The sequence below is a fragment of the Tetrao urogallus genome (genome assembly GCF_951394365.1).
Source record: "Tetrao urogallus genome assembly, chromosome: 7".
Classification (NCBI taxonomy): Eukaryota; Metazoa; Chordata; class Aves; order Galliformes; family Phasianidae; genus Tetrao; species Tetrao urogallus.
The window spans coordinates 11036144-11053962 of NC_136820.1; the positions used below are offsets into that span (position 1 = coordinate 11036144).

General features: G+C 47.4%; 1 protein-coding gene across 1 annotated transcript; it reads left to right on the forward strand.

Annotated features, from left to right (window-relative positions):
- Positions 1-530: 530 nt before the first annotated feature.
- On the forward strand, positions 531-9619 carry MTURN (maturin, neural progenitor differentiation regulator homolog; the record flags this gene model as incomplete). Its single annotated transcript, XM_079538310.1, has 3 exons — positions 531-692; positions 4985-5107; positions 9509-9619. The coding sequence occupies 3 exons, from the start codon at positions 531-533 to the stop codon at positions 9617-9619; spliced, it is 396 nt and encodes a 131-aa protein (XP_079394436.1).
- Between the last annotated feature and the right edge of the window lie 8200 nt (positions 9620-17819).

Sequence of the window (17819 nt, forward strand, 5' to 3'; positions counted from 1 at the left end):
CATACTGGGGTTTTCTGCTGTGTGACCGTCTCCTTGGGCAACGGCAGCGGGATGGGGGCTCCTTTGTGCGCGTCGCACTCCGAGAGCCCCAAGCCCTGCTCGGCCGCCCAGCGGGGTGCGACGGCCCCAGGCCAAGCGCCTAGAGGAGCACCACAGCCTCCGGGAGCTGACGAAGACGGGGTGTCACGTCAGACTTGCCGGCGTCACGGGACGGACGGCGCACCGCGCCCGGTGCCTGCCGCCGACCGGAGCCACCCGCACCGCTTGGCTCGGCGCGCCTCGCGTCCTCCCGGAAGCCTCACATCCTGGGTCGGCGCCGGCGAGACAGAAGCGAGCCCAACGAGCGGGCTCTGGGGATCGGCGTGCTCCGAGGAACCCCCTCCCTCGCAGCCCGCCGGGGGGCGGCCAGGCCCGGCCCACCGCCCGCCGCCTCCCTCTCCCCCCCCCCCCCCCTTCCCCGCGGGCCACCCCGGCACCTCAGCGGGGCGGGGGCGGGCGCGGAGCGAGGAGCGAGGAGCGCGGCGGCGGCGATGGCTTTCGAGGCGCTGGCGGAGGCTGCGGAGCGGTGGTGCGCTCGCACGCCCTTCCAGCTCATCGCCGCCGAGGAGACGGAGCGCCGCATGGACTTCTACGCCGAGCCCGGCGTCTCCTTCTACGTGCTGTGCCCTGAGGCTGCCTGCGGCGACAATTTCGTGAGTGACCGCGGGGGGGGGGGGGGGGAGGAGAGGAGGGAGGTGTTAGAGCCGTGCCCAGGGGGCTCCGGCCTCGGGGGGACCTCCGGGGGGCTGCGGGCCGGAGGAGCCCTCCGTGCGAGCGCCGAAAGCTGCAAGATGGAGTCGTTGGCCGGTGCGGGGCGGGCAGGGCACGGACAGCCCCCCGGCTCCCCTCGGTCCCCACGGCGCGCGATGCCCCCCCACGAACACCGCTCCTCAGCCCCTCCTTCTCCGAAAGCTTCCGCCGTGCCGCCCGGGTTCGGCTGGGGGCTCGCGGGGCCGTTTGGCAAATGGAGAATGGGCAGGGATAAAATGGAGTCGGGATGACAGCGGGGCCGTCCCTGCTGCGCCCCGGGCAGGTGCGGCCCCTCCCGCCGGGCCCCGCCGAGTTGGGCAGCGAGTTGTGGTGCCGGGGTGTCCGATCCCGGCCCCCGACCCCATGGGGAGAGCTTCCTCGTCGCCGAGGGTGTCGCGAGGTCGTAGAATATCCCGAGCTGGAAGGGAATCTTAAGGAACATCGGGTCCGACTCCGGCTCCTCGCTCGCGGGTGTGGAGCGCCGGTTGGGTGCAATTGAAGGACTGCGGCTCCGATAGCTCCCGGAACGGCGTCGGAGCTGCAGCTCGTGCTCTTCCTGCAGCAACTTCCACCTCTAGTCCTGCTAGGGAAGTACTGACGAATTCCCAACCCGGCAGGTGAGCAGAGGGGGGTTTGATGGCCGGGTCAGTGAGACAAAGAGCAGGCAAGCAACGCCTCTGGGAGTGCAGGTCCCAGTGAGCAGGATGTGTGCTGCCACATTGTGCTGGATCCTGAGGGAAGCGACCCAGGATGAGCTCTGCTTATGCCAGGAGACATGTGGGACCCCTGTGCCAGGGCAGCCCCAGTCTGACCAGTGCCCACCTGCAGCAGGGGCTGTGCTGGGCCATCACAGAATGGCCAGGGTTGGAAGGGATCTCAAGGATCACGAATCTCCAACCCCCCTACCATATGCAGGGCCTTCAACCTCCCCATTTAATACTAGACCAGGCTGCCCAGGGCCCCATCCAGCCTGGCCTTGAACACCTCCAGGGACATAGAGCATCCACAGCCTCGCTGGGCAGCCTGGTCCAGCACCTCACCACTCTGTTGGTAAAGAACTTGAGGCCTTGCAGGAGTCTGGCAGCAGGACGGGGCTGGTTGGGAAGGACTCCCCATCTGAAGCCAAAACCAAGCAGAAGGGTTACATTTCTGTTTTGTGGCATTACCACTCAAGGTACTTTTCCTATTAACTTTCAAGGTAGACAGATAGGTAGAATACTTAATTCTTTTCCTGTTGATGATGTCTCCTTAATGCGATTAAGAACTGCTGATGAGGTGGTTCACCAGCATCATTCACCAGTGCCATCATTTCTGCTTCAAGTGCACTGTGGGCCTTCAGTTATGCTCCCAGCTCAGCTATCTTGGTTTGCTGCCTTTTTACAGCTCTGTCCTATCCTACCCTTCCTTACCCTATCCTATTTTTCATGTTCCAGAATATGTTTGCTTTCTAAGTGCAATTACAAGCTGAGCTTTATTTTAAGGAGATTTAATGTGGGCCATGGGACAGATTCTCACTTGCACCTGAGCCCCTTGAGTTGCACGGCTCTGTTAAGATGGAAGAGCATGACAGAGAAAGGAAATAGAACCAGTGGTAGACTTTGTGATGTTTCAGTCTTACACGTCTGACAAAGGAGCCTTACATTTAATCAGCATCTGGTGCCTGATATTCTTGTTCTCTTTCTTTATGTCCTCATTTCATAATAATGTGACTTAAAAAACTACGTAGGAGGTGCCAGTGAAGTCCATGATAACTCACTCGCGAGGAGGAAATTATGAGCATGCTGAGTTTAAAAGAGAGGTGGAAAAAGACAGGGAAAGTTTGCCAAGAAGCAATCTGGGAGATAAAAACAGGGTCTTGTATAAAACCTGAGATCACAAGGATCACATGATTTTAATTTCCTGGAAAGGTGTCTCTAGGCTGGATCTTTCAGCATGCTAGGGGTGCAGATGACCCGTTCAGGAGTTCGCAGGTGCTGTCAGCACCTCCTGGATACTAAAACTCACCAAATCAGCATTTTGGACAGCTGAACTATGGACAGTTTAGCTCCTGAGGTTCACAGTTTTCTCAGAAAATTAATTGGACTTGTATAGCCATAAGCAATGTGAGTGAGGGTTGAGGAGCTATTCCTTACAGTCTTGACATTTGTTTTGCCACCTTGTTATTGCTGATATTCAAAGTAACCAATCAAGCAAATAAAACCATTATGCCACTTCGTTGCAAGATTTCCTGTAAATGTTTTAGAGCACAGGTCATGAATCTAAATATTTTCCATAAGCTGATGGCAGGTGAGAGGTGTCAGTGTGTCCGTGTTGCCAGAGCCACAGTTTTAAATCTGCTGGCATGGAAATTGGTGGAAGCCCTACTTGCTTGTTGCCTTGTGATATAATAGCTACGTCTCTTCAAAGGCTGAATGATGGGTTGGTAAGGTTTTCCCCTTGTGCTCCATCATCTTATTCTCTGCTGCAGCTGGCGCGTTCCTGCTGGAGACTGAAATGTGGAGGCTACACAGTTGAAGAAGGCTTTGTAAAAAACATGGTAGGATGACATGTGGTCAGCTTTCCCTGGGAAGCAAACTAGCTATTAGTTATAAAAGAGCGAGGCCTGATTTTCGTGGATGTGGAAGTCCCTGTGCATAGATCTCATAGCTGAAAGAAGCCACAATTTAAACAAGAACCAGGATGTTAACGGTCATAATCATTACATACAAATAAACAATTACAGCAGTTTAGCACAAGACACAAACTGCTGACCTGTAATATTCAGGCCTTACATTTGGCACAAAGATTAGAAGTAATAAAAAGGTTACTGCTTGAACATTAAGGAACTGTGAGCCAGACCTCCAAAATCTCCAGGCTGTTGTTACAATGTTGTGATTTGGAAAAGAGCTCATTGGTATTTTTAACGGGGTTCATTTGAGTCCATTTAGTGTACTTCCTGCCTTTTTAGGCCATAACAATCCCAAAGCCAGACTTTTTTTTTTGAGACAAGAGCTGCTCGTATGTTTGTAGGACCGCAAGGCCCATGGCTGTGAAATGGCATGGGGAATGGTGAGACCTGTGGTATGTGTTTCTGAGGGCTGCCAGACTGCCAAGAGATAACTCTGGGTGCCTGGAACAAGTAGAACCTACTCAGTAAGACAGGGATTTTTCTTAGCATACCATTGTGCTGCAGTTGTGCAGGTTGAGTGAGGTCAGTAGCGAGGCAATTGCTGCTTTTGCCTTAAACACACAACTTCAGTGATGTTAAGCAGTCTTTTCATTAGACAAATGGAAACCTGCATCCCTGGCTCACTGCTGAGCAGAGAGGCAGCATGCATGCCCTGCGTTGGGGATGAATGTGTGTGGTTCTTGCTCTTTCTCTGAGCATTACTTAAGCTTCAGAGAAATCCTCTCCTGTCCCCACTGAAGTATACCCTGCTGTTTATAGCACAGTAAAAAGCTGCACGGCACTTTGGGGAAAAGAATTGCCATGCAGAAATAGAGGTCTAAGTGTCTCCAACAGTTCTTGCAGCATTACAACTTCTCGTTGTAAGATAGTCCTGTGCACCAAGACTTCAGAGTAAAGGTCTTTCAGAGTGCACATTAAATTGTGCGGTGAGCCACACTTGTGAGCAAAGAGCGGCATTGTCAGAGTGCTGCCATCCATCAGCTCTCCATTTCGGGCAGCTTCAGAAGAGCAGAAGCAGCAGCATTTTTGGGAGAGGCTTCACAAAGCCAGGCTGGGGAGCTGGCCCCTCTCAAGCATGGGCAAGAGGAGAGGAATATCCCAAATGGGTTTAAATGTGGCTCTCCCAAGGCCTAGGGAGAACAGAACTCTAAGAGAAGATTCAGCAGCAGGTTATGCATAAGAAGAGAATACCCAGTGTGACTTCCAGGTCTAAACAGGGCTAGTGTCAAAGAAAACACCTCTGCTTGTAAAATGCGTGTGCATGCAAGGCATGTACCCTTTGCTGCCAGCACAGTCATAAGGGATTTTCTCTCCCAGGTGGATTTCCCTGCCTTCCATTTCTTGCTGTCAATAAAATCAAAGTTCCTCCCCAGAAGCCTGGCTTCTGATCCAGCCCCCAGTGCAGGTCTGAACTCGGGTGCTTGGTGTACTTTGGCTATTCATGACCCATCACCTTTTAAAAACCTGTGGAGAAGCCAGTGTGGGCTCCTGTTAATGCCTCTTTCTTGTGTTGCTGTTGGCTTTTAGCACGTCTGGAGTGAGAGTGAAGACTGCTTACCTTTTCTGCAGCTCGCGCAGGATTACATCTCTTCCTGCGGGAAAAAGACACTCCATGAAATACTGGAAAAAGTCTTCAAATCCTTCAGACCTGTAAGTGCCTCTGTTTTACTGCCAAGGGTTGTCAGTTGTCTGTGACTGTCAGTAGGCAGCAGTGGATAGAGCAAAGCCACTTCCCTCCTGCAGCAGCTTACTTCTCTCAGGCGCTGGGGTGTTGGCATGTCAGCCTCTGTCAGACAGTTGCAGATCTTAGGATGAGAGGGAACGGCCTGAAGTCGTGCCAGAGAGGTTCAGGTTGGACATTAGGAAAGACTTCTTCTGAGAAAGAGTGGTGAGGCAGTGGCACAGGCTGCCCAGGGAGGTGGTGGAGTTGCCGTTCTTGCAGGTGTTCAAGAACCGTGTGGATGTGGCACTGAGGGATGTGGTTTAGTAATATGGTAGTGATGGGCTGATGGTTGAATTAGATGATCTTAGAGGTCTTTTCCAGCCTTAATGGCTCCATGATTCTGTTCTGTGCTTGGGAAGAAGCTGTGGAAAGCCACAGCTGGTTGACATGAAAGCATGATTTTAATCCTTGAGAGACTGGAAATAAATAGAACAGATGCACACTTTTCTTAGAAGGACTGGAAATCTGAACCTTCAGTACAGCTGTTTGTAATTGTGAAAACATAGAAAAATATAAATATTCTTCCCAGGACAATATTTAGGTCTTGGTTATTTTCATGGTTGTTTTCTCCCACTCAGGAAAGCTGTGTCTTTGAGGAGATACTTGCATCATTTTAACTAAAGAGGACTTCAAGGGGACTTAATTGAATTGGTACAGATCAGTTGCTTCATTTTAAACCACATTTATTTCAGTGTAGCTTAAGTTGCTGAGAAATTGGCTTCACTCAAACTGCTTTAAGCTGCACTTTGGGATAAAGAAGTTCAGAGCTGAGGGAACCATGATGCTTGTTTAGTCTGGGTGCTTCGTTAGCATTGACCCAGTGATTCCTATAGCCAAGCTCACAAGCAGTACTTAAGCTGGAACACATCTTTACCAAGACATCTGGTCTTGATGTGAAGACTTCTGGTGACTTAATGAGTGCAACACTAATTGGCAATTTGCCTTCTAATGATTAGTTATACTCTTGTCCAAAAAAACTCTTTTAGTTATAATCTGATCTTTTTCTAGCATTGCTTGCTGTCTGTTGGATTTCACTGTGCTTTCATCTGCTCAAGAACACCCTCTGTTACTGGAGCCCTCTAGCAGACTGCAGCCAAGTACCTCTTCATTGTCTCTGGGATGTACCACAAAGATTGCTTATGAGATTCTCCTTTCACTGAGTTACTGAGAGGTTTGCATCAGTGTAACGGAACTGATTTTACCATGCAGTGTATGGCTGTGTGTTGACAAGTCTAATGAGAAATGTACTGATGTTTTTCCCTTACTGTAATTATTAAAAATAGCAGACACACACAACCACGATTCACTTAAAAAGTGAAGTGTGGTATTACAGATGTATGGAAACAGCTATTGTACACCCTCATGCTTTTGCTTTTATCAGAATGAAACCAATCAGTACTGGGAAATGGTATCCTTGGCACTCCTTCCCTCCATCCTCTGTCCTTTCAATGCCAGACCTGTTTTGTTAATGAAATAGCCTTGCTGTGAGCATGGAGGTAATGGTGCATTTACAGGATGTTTCTTCCCCAGTATCCAAGCAAAGCTCACTGTAAGAGGAAAGTCTGGCTGATTTCAGTTTGAAAAATAGCAGTGTAGGGAAAGCTGAAAATCAGATCATGCTTTTCTGAAGCACTCCATGATCTTGGGTACTCAGTCTGAGAGGCTGAGAGGGGAGCAGGTTTGTGGAGTTCAGTAAGCTCTTTCTGAGAGGTTTCTCAGTGTGTTTCCAGATGGACATCCAAGATGATTAGGCAGTTTTAAAAGTCTTAAGCAGGAAGTCAAAGGATCAGACAGAGGTGTCTCTGTTTCTAAACACCTCCACATGGAATCCCATCACACCGAGCTACGACTGAAGCACATCACCTCTATACAGCATCATGTGGTGTGCTAAAGCTCTGTCGTCTACTTGGGTTGTTTCACAGTGTGTTTGTATGTCAGCTTCTGGTAGGAAGTATTGCTTGTTTCATGAGTCTGAGATGTAAAAGCTACTAGGTTTATTTGCATTAGGGCACTTTGAAAGAGTTAAGAAAGACATAGAAATTAAAAAAAAAATGCCTGAGGGAAATGGCACCAACCTCAAGAGTTTGCAGAGAACCAAAATGTGAGTCATGAAACTTAGCAGCAAATTGCTGGACTCCTGGATTGTGCTTACCTTTGATCTAAAAGCCTGTGTCCAGGCTCTTCTTAGCCTGAGTTCTTGAATGTCCTGTTTACTTTCCCCTTTACTTCCAAAAAGTACCCAGCAAACGGGTAGTTCGGCCAGTAGGAATAAGTAGCTGTAGTTCATGCTGTGCTGCTGCTGGCCGTTGTTCTCCTTCTCTCCTCACCACCCTCCCTGTCCTCCTCCCCATGCATTCCCCTACCTGCCAGCTTTGTTCCTTTTGCCTACCTCTTTCCTCCTTGTTTTTGCTCTCCATTGAAGTCCTTTCCAGACTGCCATGTAGCAAATACAGACCAGAAGCAAATCACAGCTCACACCATGTTTCTCGTCTTCCTTTGTAAAACCTGCCTAAGGTGGGTAGTGTCACCCCTGATGTTTGCCACGCCAGGGAGAGGAGAGCTGTGTGTCCCTGCTGCAAGAGGGGGGGATGCATGACAAACAGACCTGGAGGCTTATGCATGTCCTTTTGGTTCTCCTGGTGTATGCTGGGGGGTTTTGTGCTACTTTTGCATACCTGAAAGGCTTCCAGCATCCATAACGTCAAGATGAGGCTCTCACTCCTGTGCTCATTTCCCTGCAAATCAGGGAGGAATTATAACTGGAGCTGGGCAAAAAATATGATCAAAGCTCTTTCTGCTGGCTGATGTAAACAGAGCAGTGCCACACACAAATCTAATTTGAATGCACCAAATCAGTTGAGGGAAAATAATTCTGACAGATAAAAAAAAGTGTAGAGGCCTTGCTTTTCCATTTGAAAAAGTGTTTTAATTTTAGCTTCAAAATGAGAGAAAACCCCCACGTCCTGAAAATGAACCATATAGTTTCACATTCACATTATGCAGCTGAACATAAGATGTGAAAAATAGGTGTGCATAGGAATATTTACTGTTTGTTCTGCTCAGAAAGTAAGAACACTGGGGTATCTGCAGGCGTTTTTAAAATGCGAAGGAGGGGGGTTAGTCAGCAAATTCTCCTTCCATTTCAATGCCAAGAAGCCCTGCAACTGAAAAAATGGTTTTCTCACAGTGAGTTGAAGAATGCATGGACCCAGAAGCTAATTCTGTGTGTTGGCTTTGTATCCTCCGAATAATTTAGAATGATGATCGTGGACTAAATTTAAATCAAAATTGAACTAAACATCTGCCTTGCCACAGCCTTCTCATTTTCATATCACCACCAAGCAAGCATCACTGTCTTGATTTTTCCAGGTTTTGTCTCTTTTGAGAGACAACAGCTGTGTCACAGTCCAAACAGGGTGTTGCACGTGTCTGTGCTGCACTTCCAGCCCTGGCAAGCTGAATACGTACTATTCCAAATAATGCCTGGCACACGATTTTGCTTTGAGGTTTTTAACAGCTGGTAGTGTAGGATTCCAATATGAGATTTCCAGAACAGATACATTAGTTTGCTTATTATTTGGTTCATCTGTCTTCCTGACTTCTTGGCAGCCTTTTGGAGGGGAGGGGAAAAGTTCAAGCACTTCTATTTGCTCCTTTTCCTGTGGCAAATAAATGCCATTGCAGAAATGCAAGCCGTCAGATGGAGGCATCCAGACATTGAAAATTAAATTTGAGCTAGCTGATCTTCCCTGGTCAGAAATATAAAGGGATTTGAGCAACTTTGAGTTGAATACACAGTATTTCTTATGGAGATTGCTTCACCCAGCACACAAGTCTTCACTGGTGTAATGGAATGAAGAGTTTAAGAGAAGCACTTACCTGGCGGGATCCTGGGGGCTTAGGGGCACTGCCAGTTCTGCGCGTGGATTCTTCCTTTTTTGGCATTTGAATGGCTACTGAACACAACCTTAAATCAAATGAATACTGCTACAGTATGATCATAGTTTGTTCTGAATTTAAGCCACTGCCAAACCTAAACACTCAAAAATTGTGATACGACCTCAGGGAAAAAGGCAGAGCTCTTTGAATGAGCTTTGCTTTGGTTTTATTTATCTTCTGGTCTCTGAGCACTTAATTTGCTGCGAGGATGCATTTTTAAATCTTTCTGTCGTCGCAAGAGGGAGAAGGAGAGAGTCGAGATAGTTACGTAATGCTGTTATTCTAGGATTTGAGATTTGTAACAGGTGGCATCTGGGTATTGTGGGAAGATGTGCAGTGAAACATGAGTGGGTAATTGGCTATTACACCGTATTTTCTCTTCCTTGTAGCTACTTGGGCTTCCAGATGTTGATGATGATGCGTTTGAAGAATACAATGCAGATATGGAAGAAGAGGAACCAGAAGCGGATCACCAACAAATGGGTGTCAGTCAGCAGTAATGTTCAGAGGAGCTGTAAAATTGGGAATCCCGTGGCACCTGGTGGGGTCAGATAGTCCCACGTCAGCCTGTTCGATTTCGCTCATCACGTGGGATATCTGGCTCCCAGGATACAAGTTTTATGAAATGTTTATTTAAAAAAATAATAGCAATCTGTGATGGGCTTTGCTAAGAAGTGACCTGAATTTTGCTCCTGCTTCAGTGGAGTTTTTATGGAGTTGTCTTGGTAGTATTCTGCCATCACCAGTCTAGAAGTAGTTTTGTTGCTGACTGTCTCCTTGATTTGTGTTTGAGAGTAATGTTCACTGACATGAATGTAGGGTTGCCTTGAATGTAGGGACTGCAGGGTCGGTGTGCTGAGCACTCCTGGCGTGTCATCTATCGGGGAAATTGGTGCAGAGAGTAGATGCAACCAGCACTTTTCTTTTTAGTTCAACAGCTGTGGTTTGTGGCTCTCTACCAGACAGAGCACCATATTTTGAGAAGTTTCTCCTGAAAAACACTAGTTTAATAGTGGTCAGTGCTGCAGAAATGCACGTGGAGGCTCAGCTAAAATGATGGAGAGTGACAAGTCCAGGAGGTATTTGTGTTGGACCTGTTAATGTCATTTTACTGACACCTGAGTTTACAAGTGATTGGATTCATAACCGGGAGCAATTAGAGCTCTGGCATTGACAGTACATATCAAAACAAACCTGGGTTCTCTCACACCATTTAACCCAAAGCCAAATACTGTTTGTGTACTAATTCAATCAATTACAGACAGCCATTGCATATCCCACGTCTGCATGAAAACCGACTGTAAGCTTCACTATTTTGAAAACATCGATAAATTACTGCACAAATCTTGCAGTGTCGCCAACTGAAGTGCAACTTAACTTGGAAGCCATAAGTCTATAAACCAGCTCGTAACATTATGCTGGACCTTTTCCTCCCTCTGGGTCTTTGAGCTAATCTGGGCATTTCCACCTCTGACGAGGGGAGCTAAAACACTACCCAAGCAGGAGGCTCCTCGTATCTTATACCTACTTTGCATAGGTTTAAGTGGCTCCAGTGAGTGCCAGACTGTGAAGATGCAGGGTCTCTTTATTTACATGCCTTTTGTACTGAAAATATAAGAAACAGAGTGATGCTGTTGTAAGACATCTGTTTTCTGTGACTGAACATAGCGTTTCTGAATTTATTCCTTTCTTCCAGTTTCTTTTTAAATGGCAAAATGAAGGTCACACACTTCGAAAGCCCTTTTATACAGAATTAGCTTTATGAAAACAAAAAGTGAGCGAAGAAAAAATGATAGGACAATTCCCAGAAACAGCTCACACCATTTTGAAAACCCCGTTGGTAGCAACATCTCCTTTTCCATAGACTTTTAAAAGACTTTTATTTTTCAAGATTACTTAAGAGAGGAAGTTTTCTTGGGGATTTACATTTCTGATGATGGGTTCAGAGGTGCAGAGCACCTGATTTTTTTCCAGCCTGAGGCAAAGACCTTCCATAACCAGGACAGTGTGCGGTACCCGATTACGTACAGGAATGTCTGCAATGCTTTCAAAGTTCAGGTTTAAGAATATAAGAAAGAATGGAAGAGAAACAGATCTTAATGAAACTTTGTACATTCTTTTGGCATGCAGGCATAAACACGGTAGTTGCAACACATTTTCTATGGACTAGTGACGTGAGAACTGTGGCAGTTCATTGTTTAACACTGTGCAGCAGCAATAGGCTTTTTGCTTACAATTATAAAGTGTAAGAACAGTGGGTTCCATCCCTGCTTTAGGTCCCTAAGTTTTTGTTCCTCCCCATGAAAAAAGATGTCATAACCTTGCTTCAGGAGAAGCTTTCTCTTTGTAGCATCCATTGCTTTGGTTACGGCTCGTACAAATGGATCTTTTGGGGCTGGCTTCCCTCTGCTGCAGTGCCAAGCAAGATGTAATTTACAGTAGCACAAACTATTGTTTGAATTGTTAATGAGCGGTTGAACATTAATATGGATGTATGCAAACATAAAGCTGTAAATCATGTAGATATATTATTTTCTGCATTCACTAACTCACTTTTTCTGGAATGCCATGTGCCATTGGAGTGATCTCTCCACCAGAGTGCAAGTGCTTGGTAGATGGGGGCTGTTCTCTCCTGTTCTCTCTGATGGGGGATGTTCTCTGTTCTCTAAAGCTCTCACTACGGCCAGCAAGATTGTATTCAAACGCAACTCTGGAGGCTGCATGAGGCTCAGCCCTGCAGAGAGCTGCACACCTGTGTCCCCCTCATGCTGCTGGGAGCAGAGCGTGCAGCCTCACTGCTGTACTGAAGCACTGCCAGGCAACACTAACAATAAACTGGAAATTTTATACACAAGAAAACTTAAGTGGCGTGTGTGTTAAATGTGAATGAGCATTAATATAGAATGTATTTTATCAAAAAATGTTGATTGCTTCCTTTGACCAAATACATTTCTGTATGATCATGTTACGTGTTCCACACTTACCTAATGCTTCATCATATCACAAAGTATTTACATGTTTTATTTGTGTTTATTTGTTCTTCAGTCCTCTACATTTTGGGGTTGGTAACCATTCAGTAACTCACCGAAGACAGCGTGGCCCTGGCTGGGCTGCCACACTGAGAGGCTGCACTTGTGAACATGTGTGCAAACACTTGCAGGTGTGGGGACTCAGTAAGAGAATGTGGGCTTAGGGCTCTGCCACTGCCCTGCTCTGAGCTTTGGGTGGATTTCAGCAGCTGGGTCCCTGTGAAATTCGGTGAGAGGAGGAAAAGGACCCTTTTGGGGAGATGCGAGGATTTGGAGACCACCCCAACCACCTGCAAGGTATCTGCTTATTGAACCTCTGCAGTGCATGTAAAAACTGCTCTGGGCATTCCTGAGCGCAGTCACTTGTTTCTGCTAGCATCCTGCCCAATGAATACATTGAGTTGATTAGGGAAGAAGGAGCAGAGAAAAGACAAACTAAAAGGCCTTCTCCTCTTCCCTAGCTTTGTAATTTGTGGTGTTGTGTGAGTAGGTCGGAGTGATGGGCAGGGAGCAGGAAGCTGCTTTATGAAGTATGCAGTAAAAAACTCTTAACAGGATTTGCTAATGATGCATTGAGAAAGAACACTGGCAAACTTTCTCCTCACAGAGATGTGGGGAGTAACACGCCCCTGAACATGATGGCCTGATGGCAGGCTTCTTCAGATCTGCCCGGGGCTGGTTCCTCTTTGTTTAGTGCCTTTGAAAGGTGCCTGCTCATAAAATGCTCCTTAGGAGGGGAGCAGCCCAAGCTGGTTCTGCTTTGGCAACCTGACTATATAACTGCTGCTGCATTTTGGTGCAGAGTCATGTGTAAGGTATGCTGGGTGAGATGGTGGCTGGGGGCAGCAGATGTTGCTGCGAGGCTGCTTAGCGAGTGACTGGCCTTTTCTCCTCTGGAAGCTGGGACGTGAGGCTGTGACAGGAATATTGACTGCAATGACAGTATGGGTATTGCCCTGCAAAGATGCCATAGGGGACAAGCCTTTTTGAGCTTGTGTTTTGATCTGTCACAGATCAGCAAGGTTAACACTTGATCCATCCTTCCCTCACGTCCATCATTCCCTCGTGTACATCCTTTCCTCATGTCCATCCTTACCCCACATCAATACTGCTCAATCCTCAGAATTTCCCATATCCAGAAAAGACAAAGCAGCCAAAGAGGGTGAAGAAGACCCCTTTCACAAGGGTGTGAGACTGATGCCTATCTAACTAATCTACCTTTCAAAAATCAGGCCCCCTTAAACTGTCCTGGCTGGGCATCCAGAAAGTGGGGTTTCTCTGGCTGCAGTCTGTATCTCTGGCATGTTTTTTTTCCCCTCATAGCTAAGGGCTTTTTTTAAGGAAGAAAATACCTGAAGAAACATCTGTGTTATCACAAACCCCAGTTTCTGCAAAGCTGTGTACCAGAGTGCTGTCCATCCCAGCGTGGTCACAAATGCTCAGATTAACAAAGAGGCTGTTCCTTTGTCTGAAGAAACAGTCTTCAAATGAGCTACTACTGACTACAACAAAGCTGTCTGGTTTCATGTAAAATACATCCAACTCTGAAATTTCCTTTTTGCACTGACATGCTGCTGCTCCTGTAGGCAGAGATCTGCAGTAGCACTGTGTATAAAGGATGTCTGCTTTCATCTTTGGGGTGGCAGTGGAAACGACAGCCCCAGATTTTAGTCATTAACATCTTTTTGTTGTTGAGTTTTCCTATAATGATGTGGGGATCAGTCAGAGCTCAACATCTCAAGCAGTAATAATGTTAGACCACACCATGTGAAGACTGTCTTTGCCGTGCTTGCCACCATTTGTTTTTCTGACTGGAAGATCTCTGTCTCTTTGGGGCTTCAAAGCTGTCAAGTGTTGCCCTTTTGCTCAATGCTTTATCAGGTGTGAGCCTCCAGAGGAGCCCTGTCTATTCTTCCCTTCCTCCTTCCTCTCCCACCACCGAGGTGTCAAATCCAACAGTGTAGTTACACTATAGGCTGCCATTAAAGAGGTTACCAAATGCTAGTGACTGATGGAGTCTTTTCTCTGTGAGCAAAATAAACTAAACAGGGGTCCTGATGGGGTAAAGTGTAGCTAAAATGTGTGTGAGGAAGAGGAGGAGGAAAGGCTTGTGTTTCCCGAGATACACCTGGTGTTTGCAGGTGTAAGGAGGAGAAAATGATTTCATCTGAGCTTTGGGTGTTGCAGAATAAGCCCTGCTCTGCAAGACAGGATCCTGAACTGCCAGGTCTTTCCATTTAGTGCAAAAGATTTGCTGTCAGAACATGGGAATTAGTGGTAATATTTGCAGATGAGCAAGTGTTTCAGATTTCCCAGGTCCTCTTTTGTTTTGCACAGATTAGGGAGACATCTGTTCTAATTAATAGACATGTAACGACGTTTAAATGAAAATAGGAAGTTATGTTCAACTCATTTGCCTCTTTTTTTTAAACACTGCCATTTTAATTGTCACTTTGACATCTTCTCACTCTGATTTAGTGGCAGGAATGCTGCCAATTGTTTCCTTTTGTCACGAGTCTCTTGTCTGTGGGTTGAAGAGCATTTTCAGCCCAAGAGCGAGTGCTTTAACTTAGCACTTTGCCTTGCATTCTTGGCCCTTCATGTGGTGTGAGTGCTCTGTGGGAGGACTGTGGCCATGGTGTGTGCTGTGGTACATCCAGAGCCCTCATTGGCAACTCCAAGGCTCCTGCTGGTAGAGTGCCTACCGGCCAGCTCCCTTCTCTTAGTGAACAATCCTGGCAGCACGGAACTCACAGCCTCTTGAGGGACACCTGAGTGTGGCTGAGGCAGTGGTTGGGCTCTGCTACTGTCTTCTTACATATACAGCTGCTCCTATGAAAGAGGCGATGGACCCAGCCCGTCTGCAGCTGCTGGGAACACACTGCCTGCTCAGATCGGCTGGATGGACTTCTCCTTTTTCCGAAGCTGCAGTCACCTTTATGATTTTGGATGGCAGCACCCTGCTCATGTAGGTGTCAGCTATGTGACAGCGGGCCTTTCTCTGAGGCCAGGGACCCCACACAAGATGGAGGCTGAGCCGGGGCATGCTGCTCCGCACACAGGTCTGTCCATGCTCCAGATCTCCTTCCTCAGTTAAGAAAGCAGGCTGCCCCAGGGCTTTGCCGCATTTTGGCTCTGTCTCAAGGAGAACAAATCCACTGGAGGTCTGTGTTGCCTCTGTATCTCTGGCCTACTCTCTCCCAGCAGAGCTGTCACCAAGCAGAACCAGTTGGGAACTGCAGTTACCCCTCCTTAGCAGGTTGGTGTGCTGTCTCAGAATTAACACTACCTTACTCCAAGTTTTCACCTTCCCTCTTCTCTGTGAAAAGATTCCTGTTTCCACCACTTGCTCAGTGTGTGATGAAACACAATAAAAAAAGCACATTGAGCTTTATTTCTAGTGCCTCGGTGTATGCATCTGTGCTGTGAAGACAAAACTAAAGCAAGATTTGTAGAAAAGGATATAATATCTTTTACTAGCCATACTGATGCAGTGGGAGAAGGCAAATAATTGTTCAAGCTCCTAGGTGCCTCTCTTGTGCTGAAATAAGAGCAGCAATTATATGATACCTGGTTATTCCTCTCTACAATAACTTTGCCTTGCTTGTGCACTTTTCCCAAGGTATTGTGACTAATAGTGCAGTGGAAGAAGGAGCACTTGGGCCAGATTTGAATAATTCCTGGAGATGTTCAGGAACTGAGTGGATGTGGCACTGAGGGACATGGTCAGTGGGCATGGTGGGGGTGTGTTGGCGGTTGGACTGGGGAATATTAGTAGTCTTTTCCAGCCTTAAAGACTCTGTAATTATGACTCTAATTACAGCAGTGGTGAAGCGCCCAGAAGTGGATGTCGGCTATGTTAAGCACAAGTCTCCCTGACAGACTGTCCGATAGCTCCGAAAGATCGGCCATCGAGGCTTTACGCTTTGGGGTTTTATAGTAGGCCACTAGAGGGCAGCAGAGCCTAAATTTTCAGTCCACCTAAGCGTTACAGCGATGATAAAAGCAGCTTCGCTCCTGGCCTGCAGATGGGTGCTGGATGGGAGCTGGTGTCCGCACCACCCAGTGCTGGTGGAACCCATCCTGCCTGGGACTGCAGCTGAGTTGTGGGAAGCTGTAGCCTGAGCTGCGTGGCCAGGGAGGTGGTGCAGTCACCGTCCCTGGAGGTGTCCAAGGCACTGTGGCACTGAGGGACGTGGTCGGTGGGCATGGTGGGGACAGGTTGGCCATTGGATTAGATGGTCTTAGTGGTCTTTTCCAACCTTACTGATTCTATGATTCTATTCTATGTTTCTATCCCATCCTTCCAGGGAGAAGGTATGAGCACATGTATCTGTAGCAAAGCCCTCTGTCTTGTTAACACCAGCCAGTGTCTGGGGAGATTTTGTGACTGCTGGCATCAAGATCAATGTCACACAAGTGTAAACTTGTAAGTGTAAGAGGGCTGTGTTTGGTATGGGTCCCCCTGTGCCCCAGTGCTGCACAGGCTTGGAAGGGACACCTGACGCCAACACTGCATTTACTGTAGGATACTGCTAGCGCATGCGTGGGCTCAGAGCTTGTGTCACATCCCTGAGTGGATGTGAGCTTGCATTCACCCCATGTGCTGCTCTCCCCCTCCCCAGCTACAGCTGCTGGCTAATAATTGTGATTGCAGTTGGCAAAACCAACCTCTTTCTCCCCAGTTTTTTCTCCTGGTCAGTGTGTAGAGAACTGTGACTGCCTTTTTCCAGGCTGTTTTGCTGGCCACCCTCCAAGCACAGGGCTCCATTTTTTCTGTGCCCTTATGGATGATACACTCACTTCCAGCATAGGCATTTGTCAAGAACTGAGACTTTGTATGGTTTGTTAAGAAGGACATATTGTGCTTGAAACAGGGAATTCATACAGAAAAATCAGTGCCAGTTTTTATCGCATCACACCATCCCTTTTAGTTAATAAAAGTCAGGAAAATTTTATACTGGCTTTTCTCAAGGGTTCTTATTGTTCTACTCCTTCTTGTTTGCTGTGCTTCTTTTTGTCTCTGTAAAACCTTTGTCAAGAAGGCTGTGAGCTGCTGTGAGTCACGCAGCAGCAATGGGGAGCGGCAATACTGAGCCGTGCATGCCAAGCCTGCCTGCCTGTGCCCTGGCTGTCATAATTGGCTGCTGCTGGCCCGAGGTAGTCAGAACTCCTCCTGAAGTTTGATGTTGCCACTGGGGCATACTACACTAGGATTATTAATGCAAAGCATAAATTGCAAAACACAGTCCGCTGGGCCTCTCCTCACCTCTGGGAAATGTCTGCGCTTGAGTGCAAGGTGGCTCTATGAGACAGCAAAGAGTTTTTCATGGCTTCTCTAGCTGCACGGCAGCAGCTCTTTCCCCTGATCAAGTGCTGCTTGTTTTTCCAGCTCTGTCAGATAGCAGGAGGCACCCTTCTGGGAATGACCACGCTATGGCTCTTACTACATTCCTTTGGGCTTTGTAAATGTGTAGTTTCTTGGTGGCGTCATCGAAAAAAAGGGAGGGAAGGCCCTACCTGCAGAACCGGTAATGCAGTCACGGTCTGGCTTCATCAGGCTCCCTGAGCAGTACCCAGCACACATCACATGAGCCGTTAATTAGATAACTGGCCCCATGCAGTGTCCCTTGAAACAGAGATTGCAGCACAGCAGTAGATCAGCCAAGGC